The sequence below is a fragment of the Hippopotamus amphibius genome, chromosome 3, assembly GCF_030028045.1.
Source record: "Hippopotamus amphibius kiboko isolate mHipAmp2 chromosome 3, mHipAmp2.hap2, whole genome shotgun sequence".
Taxonomy (NCBI): Eukaryota; Metazoa; Chordata; class Mammalia; order Artiodactyla; family Hippopotamidae; genus Hippopotamus; species Hippopotamus amphibius.
This window is the reverse complement of record NC_080188.1, coordinates 30,412,914-30,431,379: the sequence shown is the minus strand read 5'-3', so window position 1 is coordinate 30,431,379 and position 18,466 is coordinate 30,412,914. Positions and strand designations below refer to the sequence as shown.

The window sequence follows — 18,466 nt, the reverse complement described above, 5'->3', positions numbered from 1 at the left end:
AAATCTTATTTTCAAAGGTTTAAGAGTGCAAATCCATGTCACTATAATGTGAAGAATTCTGAAAAGCAAACTAAATGTTGCTAAGAAATGTACTGGACTGCAGAGTCCAGCTTGGTAGTACTTGATGTGTCAGTTACTTTCTAATTTTATCTCTGGTTCTTGCTAGGCTAACTTTCTTGGCTCTGCTCCTGGAAGAACACTTTGGGCTTAGCCACCAGATCAAAGTGCCAAACTCAGGTACTATCTATTCCACTTTCTGCAGTCATCTGACATTCATGTTTCTGTCTCAGTACACACAGACCCTTTCATTATCCATTCATTATGCCCTAGGTCCTGATCTTGTCCCAAGTACCAAAACATATAACACTGACTGAGCACACACAATCAACCAGACACTGTGAGAAGTCATGAGTTAAAATAAGAAACAGAAAGTGATGACAGCCAGCAGAAGGAATCACCTTCCCTCCTTTTGTGATTATACCTTTGTTTAGGTTCATTTAACTTAATTTCTTCACTTCTCAGTCTTGAGAATAACATGAACTTTCTTTAACAAACTATTATTAATTACTATTACTATTATCACCACCACCACCACTACAAGCGATCCATTAGCAAGCTCCTATTCTGTGCCAGGTGATGTGCTAAGCACTTCACTTGAACCCACGTCTACATCTACATGATACTACACCTTATGCTTTTAACAACTACGTTCTATTGGGTTAAGAGGTATTATATAAAGTTACATTTTCCTGACAAAAGCAACAGAACCTTCATATTCTGTAAATGTATACTGTCCTCATGATTTAGTGTTCCAGTTATGTTAAATGGGACTCATTATCTTCGCCTTTGGTAGTTCTTCCTTTTCCTTTTGGCTATCGGCTTGCAATCAGACCTTCCAGGTTTATCATCACTTCTGGGGAAGGCAGGGTAGGGAAGAGGATAAGCCTTAAATGATTAAATTTCATAATATTTCAAGTGCCAAGTGAATCATCTGGTAGGGAAGGAGGATTAACAAGACTGCTGAGGTGACATTTAAGTTTCTACAGTGGACACAGGCTGCTTTTAAACTTTCAGAAACTCAATAAATATTTTTAAAAAGTATAAAAAATGATATGGACTTTAATTGCCCTTAATATTTTTATTATTCTCCCATTATTCTATGGCTATTCAAAAGCTGGATTTAGCTTAGAGGTTACATAGTAGAAAACTTCTGATGATAAATATCCACTTTTACATACTAATTATATTAATAAAATGAGACTTTTGTTTAGAACCTGGCCCAGTCCAATTCATACCTACAAGCTTACCAAAACCTAACAGAAAAAAAAAAATTGTTAATGATTTTTTTTCCTATTAGGAGGAAAATAATGATTGCCAAAAGTTATCAAAAGAACAATTTATTCTTAAAATAAAGCAATATGATGATTAATTAAAGCTATTAAACTAAAAATAAATTTAAATAAGCAATTAAATAATCCAATTATTAATTATCTTATTGGAGTACATTAAAAGAAGAAAAACAATAAATTCAAGTGACAGTTTTAATTGTTTCATTAAATCTATGGTCACTAACAGTCAACTGAGATTTCAGTTACTTGGTGGATCTCTTATGCAGCTGCTGCCTCTATGCCACCTTGCCAAGAACATGCCAAGATTTACAGTGTAGATGGGAAACTAGCTGGCACAGCACCATCAAACTAACTCTGTTCATGTATACTGCAGCCAACAACCTGCTTCAAGGCTTTGAGGGATGTGAGCAGTAGATCCCGCAGTGAAGAGCTGGAAATCTCTTGGTTTAAACACATTTTTTTTGTGATGGTTAGCATTCTAAGTTATCCAAAAAAAACAAAAAACCAAAAACCAAACTTACAATACACTTGTCAAAGTTCCTTTTGACAGTCACCAAGACATTTCCCAATGTAGTACTTAGAAAAGAAGCAGGGTCCACATTTTGTGCAGTCCACACATGATGACTCATTTTGACTAGCATGTAAAGGGAGTTAAAGCTATCGATTTTGTCTCCTAATGCAATCAGGTTGTTCAGTTCTGGCTCAATGCAGCGAAATATTTTAATCATCATTTGGCGGATCATATCTTTCCTGTTCAGAAAACATACAAAATATGGAAATGTTATTACAAGCTTCCAGTGTATTCATCTTTAACTTAAATCCCCGGGTACACACAAATTGACTAAAATTTGATATTTCAACTAATACTGTTCAAATATGATGAACTAATTATTCTATAGTGGTTTCCAACAGAAATATAGTTTTTTGAAGTTAAGTTTTATCACTCAAAATAACTTGGTCATTTGTAATACTGGCTCCTGAAATGTGCTTTGTGATTTCTGAGAAATACACTACCAATTCAAACGTTACTTCTTACCAGCAACATCAAAGTTGACTGCATTTTTGTGACTACTAGAGCTAAGAAAAGCTGAAGAGCCATAAACAGGACCAATTTTACTTCACTAAGATGTTCGACAAGACACTGGGTACACAGGTCGGTGCTGTGAATGTTGTCAGTTATGGAGAGTCACCTGGACTCCCCACTGAGCAGCACTCCTTTCTGCTCAATTTAGAGTTCATTTTCTCCCCCCCAAATAAACAACAGATAGTAACAAACACATACTCAGATGAAACAGGCAGTGGTGTGCCAGCATGATGTTGCCGTGACAATGTTCCTCCATCTAGGTCCTCTGCTTCAGTCTGCAAGAATTATTCAGGTACTTTACATAATAAAAGACCAACAATTTGACTAGTCTATATAGCAATAGCCTTTCAGTCTTAAAATTCCTAGGAGAGAATATATTATGAGAAATAATGATGTTTAAAGGTAGTATTACCGATGGAACTATATAATTTAGTATGCTATTTAAGAATGTTCAGGAAATGCTTTGTTCTTAGATTTTATCCGAGAATTACTGTGGCATGACAAGTTGTGTTTGTGCATGTGCACATGAGGGGAAAGTGGGAGACAGAAGGTTGAGGAGGCTCAGAGGGGGTGTGGGAATGGAAAGGCAGCTCAACAAAAAGCTAAAAACACCCAGAAACAACTTTCAAGAGAGAATTTCAAAAATTAAAGAAATCTCATGCATCATTTTAATAAAATTCTGGTATCAAAAAATGCTATCAAAAGTTCTTACAGAAGCTAACAAGGACCATTTACAACAGTAAGTCCCCAACCATTTGAAATAATTAATTTCTCATTTATTTTAGGACTGCTTTTTATATGTTGGTTCTCTTTCTTAAGATGATCTTCATTAAAAAAAAAAAAATCACTCAATTTGCATTGTGCTTTTAAGTTATTCAAAATATTCTTCCAAATCTCTTACTTTGCTTTCCTATATTTATGCCACAAGAGAGGCATGATAAAAAGGCATTATTATACCTATTGCACAGATGAGGAAAAGCAGGGATTAAATAATTGATTGAAGGACCCATAGCTAGTTAGTAACAAAGCCATAAGAAAGAATCAGATCTGAGGCCTCCCCATTTTTTTTATTTCTTACTTTCTTTTTTTTTAAAGATCATGGTATATATATTCAAACATCTTTTTTACTTTTTTAATTCTATTTTTTCTTAATGATTACTAAAATTTTTTTTAAATAATGTTTTTTGTGGGAATTCCCTAGTGGTCCAGTGGATAGGACTCTGAGCTTCCACTGCAGGGGGCCTGGGCTCAATTCCTGGTTGGGGAAGATCCCACAAGTCATGTGGTGCAGCCAAAAAAGAAAAAAAGAAAAAAAGAAAAAAAAAACACGCTTTCTTGCAACGTAAATTCAGACATTTCCCCCACTTACTAATTTAGAGAATGTTTAGGCCTAAAATAGTCTGGAATATTAGATTAGATGCCCAAACTCTATCACTGTTTTTATCATCCTGTATGACAAAAATTATTTAAAAAACCCTTAATTATAAATTCTGCCCTTTTCTGTTATGATATTGAAATCGTGACAACATATAAATTAGGCTAATTATGCTACACATCATAAATACTAGCCAATAAATAAATGTGAGCCATACCATAGTTCCGGGCATACTTTGATGTTGCTGTAGTTTGAAAAATTTACTTATGAAGTCCTGTTCTGCCAGACACAGGGGCTCCAGTTCACTTAGCACCTGTTCAAAGATCTGAAGAAAACCAAAATGATCCTACAAAGAACTGAAGCAAATGCTTAAAATAACATTCCACGTTTAATCACTTTTCTGCAGGGACCAGGGATGCTTCACCTATAATCTCAATAGACTCCCCAAACAAACACTTCCAAGACTAAAAGGATGATGCACTGTTATCAAGGCATAACAGGGTCAGAACATACCTAAAATAAAACTCACAACAATTATTTATTCAAAATCTGGAAAGAGGAACACAGAGATAAACTTTTTAAACTTATTTATAATGCATTGCACAGAACAGTATAGCTTCATAAAAGCTATTTCCTCTTTACTTTGTAGTTGCTCAAATAACCAGATTTACGATGCAAGCACTTTATGATTTACAAAAAACTTTAATAAAGTTATGTCATTTAATTGATAAATCACATTTCAGTTGACATTTAACCAATATTTTTTTCAGATTCAGAACTGGAAAGTAAGACGCGGTTAATTAAAAGAGCCACAAAGTCCAAATCTTTGAACACAATTAAAGCAATAACAGACTGATGCTAGAAAACTAACAGTGATGTTTAAGAAGTACTTGTTATTTTATTTTACCTTATCAAATTTGGTTCTGTCGGCAACATCCAGATCAGAGGCTGACATGTTTCCCATATCCAACAAGGAGGATGACTGAGATCTGCGATTCCCTGAGCTCTGAACACTGAGTTTATTTAGACTAGAAGTAGATCCAGTTAATTTCCCAGAACTTCCATGAAGACCTAAGAAATAATAAAACTTTAAAAGTTGTGACCTTCATGAGTAAAAGATTCACAGTATAAATCAGGGCTATCTCCTACTGTCTTGGTCTTCTGGGGCTCATACCAAACAACAGGGCACAAGCGCACAAGTCTACCATATGGGACATTAACATTTGTGCCCTATTCCTGAGCATACTGTAGTGAAACCATATAGAATCATAGAAGAGGACTGAATGAGATGTTCAAGTTCACATTACATCCTGCCCAGTCTCACCATAAAGATTAAGTTGCCTGATGATTTCTCTAGACTAACGTAGATGAGGATTTCTTTCCCACTCAAAAGACATGACTATGGATGAAAGTCACTGACACCTTAGTGTACTAGCTAACATGATGGTTATATTTCTGGGAAAAAAAAAAAAAAAAGAACCAAAAAGCAAAACCCAAAACTGTCATATCCCAGTATTACTCACCTCCACATTAAATCAACATATTAGGCTGAACTATATGAAACTGCCAATACTCAATTATTCTTGCCCTACCAAAAAAGTCAATTACACACGACTGATTCAACTTAATACATTCTTGAACCCAGAAACTCTGCTTTTACAGTAAGTGAACTGATTAAGTAAAATTCTTTAAAAAATAAACAAAATGAAAAAAAAAAAAACCCCAAAATGAAAATTTCTTATATTTAAAATACAACTAAAATATAATACATACATTATTACCTATCTTAATATGGGACATCTGCATTTACGTATAAACATAGGTATATCATAGCCATGAGGAAAAATGAGAATAATACGTCTGGACAATATCCTACATACATCAAAGACTTAAAGGATTCCCTTCTTACAAAAAAATGTGATATTTTTATTCAGAATTGAATTTAAACCATAAAACCTTTTTATTCTTCTTGAGTATTTCTCAGCTAACCTGTGTTATTTGCTGATGGTCAGAAGGGACAAATGACATAATAAGTGATAAGAAGATATAAGGACAGAGACAAACTTTGGTTTCATTATGCAAAATCTGACCACATCTACGAGAATTTTTATAGTTTCTAAACACAGCCTGAAAACAAAAGTATAATGGTTAAGACTTTTCATAAATTTCTGACTACCCACCATATATAACTATATTACGTACTTCTTGGACGTAGTCATACCACTATCCTCATGTTGGTTTTCTTTCACCAATACCTAGCAACTCAGAGCAATCAATATTTTTGGTGTAACTTTTTTCAAGACAAATAACTGATTTCTAGACATTAAACAAACATGCATTGAGAATACCTACTAATACACTAAGCATACTCACTCTCTGTTTCCTGTTTGACAGCACTTTCTTTTCGAGGCAGTGTAGCTGTGATGGATTAGGTTGCAAGCATCAAAGACAAAGACAAGTTAATAAACTGCAATTTGCACAAACCATGCACAAGAGGAAGTTAAAGCTCTAGTTTAAAAGACACATGCAAAGAACCATGAGCATCAAGTAACGAGAGATGCAACGTATGTTTAGTTGGTCAGCTACTGTTTGAAAAATTATGAGAGAAAAAACTTTACTAGTTTTTTAATGTACTGTTTTACATAAATATTCAGGAATAAAAATATCTACATTTGTAAACCTCCCCCACACTTTTAAATGTTTTTTTTTTTTTTTAAGTTTATTAAGCTGACGTACTTAAATTTAAAGATTATATTTGCAAGTTTTGGTTTCTGAAGAAAACAGAGTTCAAGTAAATAATTTAATACAGTGAAAATTTATAGAATGAAGTTGTAGATTTAGGCATTAAATGCATTAACAATCTTGTATTCACTGCGAGCTCCTGAAAGGAATCTCCACTGTACTAAATAATCTTATACTCCATCTGATAAAAAATTATATGAATGGGGCTTTAAAACCATTTTAGAATTACAAGCTGAACTACTTAGTAACTTAGATGGCTTTGTGAACACCTAGATGAAAGATATGTATCAAAATACTAATTATTAGGAGATGGGTAGATAGAAGGGTAAAGCTGAGGGAACAGGTTTAATGCAGGAATTGGAGCTCTTTTAGGGTCATCTGGTATTTCTTTTATCTAAAATCTCTCTATCTAATATTTACTAGATCAACTGTAGAGATCATCTTGTGAAACATTCTAAACCCAAATTAGAAGTTAATTTGAAAGGAAAGAAAGAAATTATAGAATGAAACAGAAAATTAGAGAATATAACTCTAATCTAGAAATATTAAAAAAACAGAAAACAAAGTGTCCACTGTCACTATCTCTGCCAAACTTCAAGGCAAAAGCCGAAGTATAAACTACTAACTTGCCACACCAGAGACATGTAAATCTTCCCAGCCTTGGCTACCTGAAACTCAAGGGAATATGAAACTACAAGTCTGGACAGCAGGGAGGGATGTGCTGGAGCTACTAGCTAGCCAACCTGAACAGTACCTTCTGGTGGCCTTAAGGTGTCACTCTACTAAATTCACCAGTTCCAGAGCAAAGCCTAATGCTGTGTGTGTGTGTGTGTGTGTGTGTGTGTGTGTGTGTGTGTGTGTGTGTGTGTGTGTGTGTGTGTGTGTGTGTGTGTGTGTGTGTGTGTGTGTGTGTGTGTGTGTGTGTGTGTGTGTGTGTGTGTGTGTGTGTGTGTGTTTAGTAGTCAGAATACAGAGTTACTAGCAGTGCCCCATTTGGGGCTCATAAAAAGTTTTTATTATTTATCAACAACAAGCAACAATATTCTGGTAAACTTTTAAATATCTTTAAATAATTCCTGCTCAACTATAATCTTCAAGAGGGTAAGGTCTTTGCTCATTGCTGCAATCTTAGTACCTAGCAATGCTTATTATATAACAGGTAATTAATAAACATTTATTGAATGAATCTTCCAGTCAGGGCTGAATTTAGTCTTGTGTTCAAGACTCCCTTTGGAATGAACAAGATTTCTGAATTTAGTGGAATGATTTGGCATATCATTTTTAAGTTTTGGATTACTAAATATGAGGAAGTAATTATGTAAATATATGTGTTAATGGGCTTATATAATATGTGTGTGTCTATCTCAGCTGCAAAAAGAAAAACCAAGCAATTTTTAAAAATAATTACTAAATTTCCTTTGCTTGCCTTTTCAGTGAGTACATCTATAGAATACAAAGGGAAAACAAAACACCAAAGTATCAATCTTGGAGGGAAAATTCCAAACCTTTGAGGATATCAAAGTAAACCTACTGATCAAAAAGGGCAAAGACCTACAAAAAGACCTTATCACAAATAAAAAGTACTTTACTGGCATTTTAACATTATTTTTAAGTCGATGCTAAAGACTTGAGTCAAGAGTGGTTGAAAAAGAGAGAATTCCCCTGAATCTCTATGACTATATATTGACTACACAATTTCCTTTTGTAAAATACATTCAATCTGACTTTCTATTCTTATTAGTATCTATGACCCAGCATTTTCAGAGCAAGTAAAAAACAAATTAAATTTTATTCATAATTACTTAATTTTAATTCACTGAAAAGTTATCTTCCCAAAATTTTAGGTTTCTCTTTTAATTATAATTACTATTAAAAACTGATTTAAACATAATTCCAATCACTGAAAAGACATCTTTAAAAAGTTTACATTCTACCTATTCAGAACTTACTAGGCCATTTGTATTTAACTTGAAATTTATTTTAAAATGTTGACTAACAAGTTAAATCTTCAAAGATGAACAAAACCGATTTTATCTTCTGAATTCTGTTTATTATTTAGTTTTTCTTCTCTTGTAACTGATAATATCAAAGCAACAGAAATGAACTTTTTGATTACATCAACTGTTACAAATTACCCTCCTATTCCTTATTATTTAATAGATATATAGAAGAGATGTAATTTTAACAGTGTTTTAAAACTATAAAAGTATATTCTGTATCTTGTATTAGGTTAATTAACAAATTTTTTTTAACAAGATAATTTAAGAACTTCTCAAGGGGTAAGAAACGAAAAAAAATCAACATTTCAGGTTAATGTAATGATACCATTAAGATATTATTGTACTTGATTTAAATTAGATTTATATTATGTCATTTATCTCAATGAGAATCTTAGGCTTAATGAACTATTATGATACTGGTATTAATAACCTCCTGAGGAGATAATTTTAGAAAGATTTCCCTTTTATAACTCAGTTTTCACTGCAGACGAGTTCTCTCAAAATAAAATGGTTCACTAACAAGTGGTGACAAATATACTTAATGAAAACATTAAACATGTAACTGTATTAATATGTCGTTTACTAAAAAAAAAAAGTATAACATATCCATGGTGAAACATTAACAAGGATATAAACACACTGCTGTTTAAGAACAATTAACCTTTAGGATGAGTTAGCATTTCTGTTTCCAAAAGCCTATTGTCCTAAGATTCTTATCAGTGTCTTTATCAAAGTGTAATCCATTTGTACACAGATTCAAACCATTTCAAAAATCTGGACTCGTATCATCAATATATTAGTGTTATATTAAAAAAAAATCACAAACCAGTGAATCACAAAATAATTACCTACTAAAGATAGTCTTCTTTGTCCTAAAGAAAAGAATGGAAAGATGAGCTCTCAATTTCAATCCTATCTCCTGATTACAGAAGTTGCTTAGGGCATAGGCTCCTTTCAACAAGCAAATGCTAAACTCATGGTTCTAAAGGGGAGCTATGCAGACACACTGAATACACACTACAGCCATTTAAGGCCAGGTTTTGAATTGAATAGGCACAGAACTCCATCCAAAAGGAAGTCCGGAGATGGGTACATGCAAGAGCAGAATGTGGCCTCGGCAAATCACTTCCTTGCAACTTGATACTTTCACTGGTTATCCTTTTAAATCATGTTTTTGTGTCTACCATATTTAGAAGCAACAAAAAATCACTTGTTTCAAAAATGTCTCTTCGGAAAAATGAGGTATAATTACAGGAGAAATTTTCGTGCCACTTTTATAGTCCCTGGACAGGGGAGAAAACACTTAAAACTTTCTTTTTGATTCAAAATAGCCAGTGAGAAGTAAGAAGCCAGGAATCACGTTCACTTCCCTGTGGAGAGCAATGACTTAAGAGATCACAGACTTGCCTCCAACTGTTATGAAAGGTCTTTTAGGAAATCAGAAACTGAACTCTCAAACATGTGTCTCAGTCTAGTTCTTTCTCTACCAGACTGCACTTCGTTTTCTGGCCAACTGCTTCTCCTATGAGTATATATTCAGTTGTCCCTCGGTATCTGTGCAGGGTTGGTTCCAGCACCCACTGCGGATATCAAAATCCACGGATGCTCAAGTCCCACAGTTGGTCCTCCATATTTACAGGTTGCACATCTGCGGATATGAGGCTGACTGTACTTTTAAACATAGCATGAATATACAATTGCTGTCATTCACGTACTGCAGAATTTTAATTAGAAAAAAACATATTTACAGACATAAATATTCAATATTTGTTCTATGAAATAGCTATAAATCAAACCAATGCATTAGACTTATTCTTTCATTAATTCTACTGTATCTCCTTCCACCTTGCCTAAAAAGTCTTAGAATTGTTTGTCATTAATAAAAATAAAACCATTTTGAATAGAATAGAAAACAAGGGGCTGAGGTGCCTAAGCTTACCAAACTTCTTGCTTTCTTTAGTTGTGCCAGTCATCTTGATCTTTGCAACTTCAAAGAAATCTTTAATTTCTCTCTCATAGAGTCGTGATAAATAATCCATGTAATTCTTAAAAATAAAGGTAACACGTACTTCTTATTAATAAAACAAATATAGCAATTTCTATTGTTCAACACTGCCCACCCCCCCCCAAGTCCTTAGTGCATATTCTGAATGTTGTGGTCTTAAAATTTGGATGCATTTCACAGGATATAAAAAGAAAGCTATTTTCTGTCTTTAGAAAAAACTGAGCTGGCATCATAACATTAACAATTTACAAAAACATGAAGTTGAACATAATCACACATTTTCATTTTTACGTATTATCTCTCACATATTTTAAATATAGTTGCAATCATACTGTATAGGGTACTTGGGTCACAGCAATCACGTTCCTCCAGTTTCACACGCTAATAACTGCACAGTATTGTGCTTTGTTGATGTGCCATGATTTAGTAAACCAATCTCCTAACACAGGCCACGTAAGTGGTTTCAATGTTTTGTTATGATAGACAATGTTACAATGAGCTTTTCATCTCTAATGAATTGTTTCCTTGGAATAATTCCTAAGGGTGGAATTACAGTGCCAAAGAGCAAGGGAATCTTTATAACTCTTCCTCTTCCTGCCATACTACTTCAAAAATGATTGTATCAATACACAGTGTCAATGTCAATAAAGGAGGACACTGAGTTTTACCATACTTGCCAGCGTGGGGTGTTACATTACCCCAAAACAGGTTACTTTCAATAAGAATTTAATTAGTATATCTTGTAGTTTTCATAATTAATTTATTTTTAAAAAAGCAAATTTAATTTATTCTAGTTCAAATGAAAACATCTATTATTTAACATGCAAACTCATTTCTTCATCATATTTGTTTATCATCACATAAAAATATTTTATAACCTTGCAAAAGGTTCTTCAACAGTGGAGACAATGTATTTTTCCAAGTCCTAAGTTAATGCCATATGTAGAGTTTCACTAAATTTAAATAAACCCACAGCAGAAAAACTCCTGTACCTAGCTATTCTTTTAAATTTATCATGGAATCTATGCTTCAACTTCCTTTAGTATTTCAAATTAACATATCCAGTTTTAGAACAGGTTTACTTTGCTTTAAACATCAGATGCACCTTTCAAAGGTATATATTATTTAAATATTTGTATACTGACTCACAGTTTACCACTGATTTTTAAGCTATTTTATAGCTATATCATTATAAATATAATATATATATATATATAGATGAAATATAACATAGATCCTGCTTTTTTCTATTTATAGGCCATATACATTTCCCACAGTCTCTGTAAGAAAAGTTAGTCAAATAGGAAATTCTTTCCCGTGATCTTTGTGTAACTTTAAAAGCAAATATAAAGTGTACCCTAAAATTATTCCCATTTCATTGGGCTGTTTCACTTTTTCAGCATCTCATTTTTTCAAGTTTAAATTCTCATAAAAATATTGATCACTGCAAATCACTGTATATGACTAACAAATGGAAAATTAGCTTCTTACAATTCATAAAATCTTTATTAGTGATTTCTACTGAAATCACTCAATATAACAGACTGCATTCCAATACTCAAATTGTTTAAAGAGCACATTGCGACCCAAGCAATTTAAACAGTTTCAAAACAGCCATTTTGGTATTTTGAAAACAGTGATTTCAGCAGACTACTGAAAATCATCTTCTTTTTCAATGTAATTCAAATGACTGAATACCTTCCCCCAACTCCTCAACAGAACTCACTGGTGGGACAGGCCACAGACAGGTGTGACTCTCTGTTCATTTACCAAGTTTTGAAAGATGTCTCTCGTGAGTTCGTATTCTTCTTAGCACCTTGTATATAGCACCTAACTTAAAATTTAATGATTATGAATATAAATATTATCTCAAGCAGTGTTTTCAACTTTATTTTGTGCTGACTGTAGAGTCTTACAGATAACTCCATGTTTTACTTTGTCTTTACACAAAAAGAAAATTCCACAAATGTAGAACTGAGGTTGAGAGAAGATGTCTGAGCAATATTCAAGACTATCAACCTCAGCAGGCTATTATGAGAGGAACGCTCATTTCCTACCTCAGCAAGGATGGACCATCTCCATTATTAACTGCCCTGTTTTGCCCTACGTGTACAACCCAGAGCCATAGCTAGGGAGGAGGGATTCTAACAGCTGAGCTCATTACATGAACAAGGCACCTCTATTTTCCTTAGGCTCTAAATATGTATACCAAAAATCAGGGCTTTGCTTAGACTCAGCCATAAGCAGAGTTGGGGCAGGGCCTAGCGATTCTTTTTTTTTTTTTTAAATTAATTAATTAATTAGCTGCATTGGGTCTTTGTTGCTGCACACGGGCTTTCTCTAGTTGCAGAGAGCAGGGAGCTACTCTTCATTGTGGTGCATGGGCTCCTCATTGCGGGGGCTTCTCTTGTGGAGCACGGGCTCTAGGCGTGTGGGTTTCAGCAGTTGTGGCTCACGGGCTCTAGCGTGAAGGCTCAACAGTTGTGGCACATGGGCTTAGTTGCTCCACGGCATGCGGGATCTTCCTGGAGCAGGGATCGAACCCGTGTCCCCTGCACTGGCAGGCAGATTCTTAACGACTGCACTACGTAGGAAGGCCTAGTGATTCTTATCCCTAAGGAATTTAAAACAGGCTTTTCCTGGTCCTTCCAAAAAGTGTGAGCTGTGACACCCAACGAAGTTCAAATAGTACCTGGATTTAATTATTATCTCTTACTAAAGAAACACTGGTTTATCTGTTTCCTTCTTTCATTCCTTTCTTCCTTTTTTCTTTTTAATGAAATTCTTGTTTTTGAAAACACTTCAGCAACCAAGTTAGATTATGAGGCATAAAATACATGGTCTGTCAAAAGTTCAAACACAAGATCAAGTAACATTCCTGGAAAATAAGTCCATTTTATTTAAGAGCGCACATTAATACTGTCAATTGAAAATATACTGTGAGCAGAAAATGATTCAATAATTCAGTGTGAGATTGGCTATCATCTTGTTTCTTCACTTTAAATTACATTCATGAATACTACATTATATATAAAGCTAGGACAATCATACTCACTGAGAACACAATTAGGCAAAAAGCTTATTGATTATTTTACTCATTTGAATATTTACTAGGGGACAAAGCACTTGTTGGCACAAAACTCTTAAGGAGATGTAACAATGTTTAATTATTCAGAATATTAATCCTCTTAAAACTTCAAAAGGCAAAGATTCCAGTAACGCAAATATTTTTCTTTAAGCTCTCTCCAAATCGGAATTCTGCTGAATCAAAACAAAACATAACACAACAGAAAAGTACTGAACCCATGGGTTCCTGCTACAGCAGCTATATATTAAATGTAAGTCAGATTGTGTCATTCCACTATACAAAGCCCACCAACACCCCTTCCCCTATCTCCCTCAAAGTGAAAGCCAAATCCTTACAATGGTGCACAGTCCCTTCCAGCACTGCCCTGCTCCACTCCACTTCACCTCTCCCATCTGCCCTTCTAATCCTGAACCTGCCTTGCTGTGCTCCAACCACACTGGCCTCCTCGCTCCTCAAGCGCTCCAGGCTGCTCCTGCCTTGTGGCACTTGCACTGTGCTGGGAAAGTTTTCTCCTAAAACCCCCACGGCTCACCCCTGCTTGTTTTTAAACTCTGTGCTCAAATGTCACCTTCTTATGATGCCTTCTCTGACCATCCTTTTTGAAACTGCAAACCTTTCTGATATCCTGGCATTCCCTGCTTTATTTTCTCTAGAGCCCTCAGCAGTACCTTCCAGCAGACTACACAATTGACTTTTGTGTCAGTCCTTTTCCACTAGAACATGCACTCTGAACAGGCAAGTGTTCACCTATTTCCTTCAGTGCTGTGTCTCTAGCGCTTACAAAAGTGTTAGCACGTAACAGGTGCTCAATTCATTTGCTGAATGAATATATGAAGCCTCTGATCTTGTCTGACTGCTGACAGTCAGTGTATATACCACTGTTCTTCTCATCTCCAAGTCTTGCAAGTCTGGCATCATCCCGTCCCTTGCCTTTGGTTTATATTCTCTATTCCTACTGTCATCTTCCTGGTTCAAGATTTCATTTCATGTCAGTTATTACATTAGGTTCTAAATTAGTTCCCCCCATCTAGTCTTTTCCCATATGTGAAGAATGCTGTTAGGTCTCATCGCTCAGATTCTTTATTCCAGAACATGGAATTTCTGCTTTGACAGTCAGGCTTGCCTTCTTATAGTCCTGGGAAAAGGGCATATTTTCCCATTTTCGTCTGCACATCTTGCTCCTCATCCCTGGAATGCTCTTCCTCTTATTTCTGGTTTATGTAACTTCTATTCATTACTTAAAAGTCAATTCAAGTCTAAACTGCCATGTATTTAAACTCATTTCCAGGTTAGCACTTAATTTTTTGCTGATTAAGTAGAATTGTTCTTCCCAGGCACATTTAAAGCTCTGTGGAAGTAGGGGCTTGCGTGCGAGCCATTTCTTATTCTCACATATGGATGACAGTGAGTACAAAACAGGCACACAGTGAAAATTTGATGACTGACAAAGAGATGTACCATTATATGGTAATCAAATTTTCCCAGCTAGTTTGTCCCGCAACCAGGAATAGAAACAGCCACGTTTCTGTGTGCCTGGAAAGGTGGAATGCTTGCTTAATAAAGATGCACATTGCACTTGCTTAAAAGAACAGATTATAGATTCTTAGAGGGCAAATGCCTCACTTACATCTTCCTCCTCCCTAGTTTGTATACTGCTCACAAAGAAACTCAGGAAACAATTACAGCATTTAACTAAACTAAATGATGCTTCAGGCTACACTATGGCCTAATACTATATTATATTGAAGTTCAAAATCTAGCTCTTCTCCACCCAAGTAAGTAAATAAATGTTCTCCCTGGCTAACGAGCACTCAGAAACTCAATTATTTTCTACTTTGCTAAGGATAAACAACAGTATTTCAAATGTCACTTGGGGAACTGAACACATGACCTCTTGATTCTAAAAGATTATGCTCTTAACACAGGGAGATCAACTCAATGATTGGTGATGACTTAGAGGGGTGGGATAGGGATGGTGGGAAGGAGTCTCAGGAGGGAGAGGAGGGAGAGAGAGAGGACATATGTATAAATACAGCTGATTCACTCTGTTGTATGGCAGAAACTGGCACAATAGTGTAAAGCAATTATACTCCAATAAAGAGTTAAAAAAAAAAAGAGATTATGCTCTATACTCAGTGAGTAACTGACATCAAATCCATACCTTTGTTAGTCCCTCATATTTTCCATAATCAGTACTCTTCAGCCACTCCATCAGCTTGGCATATCGGAGCAAGTCTCTATGAAATGGATGATGATTAGGTAAAGTCAGTTCAACAGAGTGCTGAGCAAGAGTTGAACTCTGATCATGACCCTAGAATGAGCAAATAAGCACATAAATATCATTGACAGTATAAAGAAACACTGTTGTTAACTGAAAACTCTGAACAATAATCAAACATGGCCAAGCAAAACCAAAGAACATAGAAAAATAAGAAATGAGTACTTACATGTCTTATTTTATCATCCTGTGTATACTGAACACCACCACCATAAAATAATCATAAACACACAAGAATGGCTTTCTGATAAATCAGCTACTTGTTTTATCTTCTGAAGGAGTTGAGAATGAATGTTTTAATCAAGCTTGCCTCTCCCATATCATTTTACAATTTACTAAGCAAATAAATACCATGATACAAACTGTATTAAAAAACACACCAAATAGAGAAGTTATTTAAAACAAATTGTCTACATCTATGGTATTTCCAGTAGAGTCTACAGCATTTAAAACAACAGATGAAAATACATAAGATACAGAATTTCAGAACTAGGAAGGACTACAGATGACTATATCCTGGGCTTTTCAGGATAACCCTTAATAATAATGTAATTTTAATTTTTCTATTGATTTGTTAAGCAAATAACTACATGATTTTGTTTGCAATCCTTGACATGACTTAATAATAAATTAATAAGATTTCAAACAGCCTGAGACAGATGATGCATCCTAACTTTTGTTTTAGAGTATATAGACCTAGTAGATCATCTGATCCAACAGAACAAACTGAAGAACAAATTGAAACTCAAAGAGTTAAGTGATTTGCACAGGTCACACAGGAAGAAAGCTAGAATCTGAATCTTAGTCATGTGGGTTCACTTCTGTTTTCTTTTAAAAACATGTCAAACAAAATCATTTCAACCAGACTCAAAAATTGCTAAAGGTCAATACAAACATTACATTACAAAAATGTTTTCTAATGGCCACATCAGAACAATGACTGGGATTCCATTAAATCACAGATATTAGATACTAAGCATAGATATCATAGTTTTAAGTCTGCTAATGTCTCCAAATTGTGTGTCTTAACTAGTTACGCTGAATAAAGGGGAAGAATATTTGACAAACTTGTTATAGCTTATAAATGTTTTTCAAAGATTCTGTCTTTATTAACAATATATCTTTTCATTATCCCAATCTTCCTCATTAATTTTCTCAATGCTTTAAGACTCAAAATTGTTGTTTATGTTCTTCTACAACTGTTTACTCGGCATTAAATGTTAAGTTATATTATTTAATTTAATGTCAGGAAAGCTCTTCAATTAAAAACCTTTGCCTCTTCTGCAAAATGGAAGAGTTAACATTTATAGAGCATTTTACAGTTTACAAAGCTCTTTCACATATATCACTATTCAAAGCTTTCTTTTGCAAATAACATTTTAAGATCACCATCATCTGAAAATTCACTAATATAAAGAACATTACCTTCAAATTATTACTATTAAGATAGATTAAATGTTATTACTGTTAACAGAAAGATTTTAGAAAAAATGTTTCCAAAATACCTATAGGAAGCAAGAAAATCAAATACTTAAATTAATTCAACCAATAATATAGAAAAAATATATATTATTTAGATAGGGCAACTAAGATGGCACAAAGCAGTTAAGCTGCCCAAAGTCACCCAGGCAGCAGAATCAGGATTTGCAATCCAGGAAACTTGGCTCCACTGTCCACACTCTTAACCACTTTGCTTTACTAAGTTTCTAACAGAAACGATACGTTCATGTTAAATGTTGAATAAATTTTCAAGATTTGCAGACTCTTTCTATGTTATGGCATGTTTATTTCCTTAAAGGAAAAAGAAAATATGAACAAAGTTTCAACAATCATGAAAACCTATGTTAAGTAATCATAGTTCTTTCTAAGTTTTTAACCACATCAACTTATGTTTAGAAGATTGTGAAACATGCTTAAGGAAGTAATTTTTATGACATGAACTGACTATTGTTGGTTTATTACACAGGTTATATTTTGCTGTATGATGTTTCTGTAAATACATGTTGAAAGAAAAATTTCCAAATTTAAGCATCTAGCAAAACCTGCCACAACTTTAGTTTTTTCCTGGTTGTACTTTTAGTTCAGTGCATAATTGGTCTCATCATGTTGCTAAAGGCGGAGCAGAGAATCATGAGGTCTCTGTAGAACCAAAGGGGGAAAAGGAGCAGAGAATGGTTATCCTTTCAAGACAAATCTTTCAAAAAACCACCAAAAATTTTTTTAAAAGGATGTATTCCTTTTGCAAATATTTTTCACTAGCCTTAATCTGACTGCCTGCTTTCAATATCAGAATCCTAATTAGTGTAACTGGCCTGATTCTCTCAGATGAATATCTTCTAGATACATGAATTCCTAGTAAATGTGTAAGACACGGTAAAAGTCTATCATTTCAATGGAAGCTGAGTGTGTAAGAAGATCTAAAAGAGCCAAAAGAATTTAGCCAATTGTTAAAAATATTATTCTGTTACAGTAAGAAGTGAATATTAAATAAAAATACATTTCAAGTTTCATTAAAATATAGCTATGTGGAAGTATTACTATGAAA

At 34.3% G+C, this 18,466-nt stretch overlaps 1 protein-coding gene across 3 annotated transcripts in view; it reads right to left on the bottom strand.

Annotated features, from left to right (window-relative positions):
- Positions 1-18,466, bottom strand: part of EXOC1 (exocyst complex component 1) — a 55,786-nt gene that overhangs the window by 12,463 nt on the left and 24,857 nt on the right. For 2 of the 3 annotated variants that reach the window (XM_057726553.1, XM_057726554.1), the window contains exons 9-15: positions 15,805-15,954; positions 10,490-10,595; positions 6,182-6,226; positions 4,716-4,879; positions 4,026-4,133; positions 2,632-2,708; positions 1,871-2,099 (exon numbers count right to left, since the gene is read on the bottom strand). In XM_057726553.1, coding sequence (XP_057582536.1) covers positions 1,871-2,099; positions 2,632-2,708; positions 4,026-4,133; positions 4,716-4,879; positions 6,182-6,226; positions 10,490-10,595; positions 15,805-15,954 — 879 coding nt within the window. The remainder of the gene's footprint in view (positions 1-1,870; positions 2,100-2,631; positions 2,709-4,025; positions 4,134-4,715; positions 4,880-6,181; positions 6,227-10,489; positions 10,596-15,804; positions 15,955-18,466) is intronic. The other variant, XM_057726555.1, reaches the window with a different exon arrangement.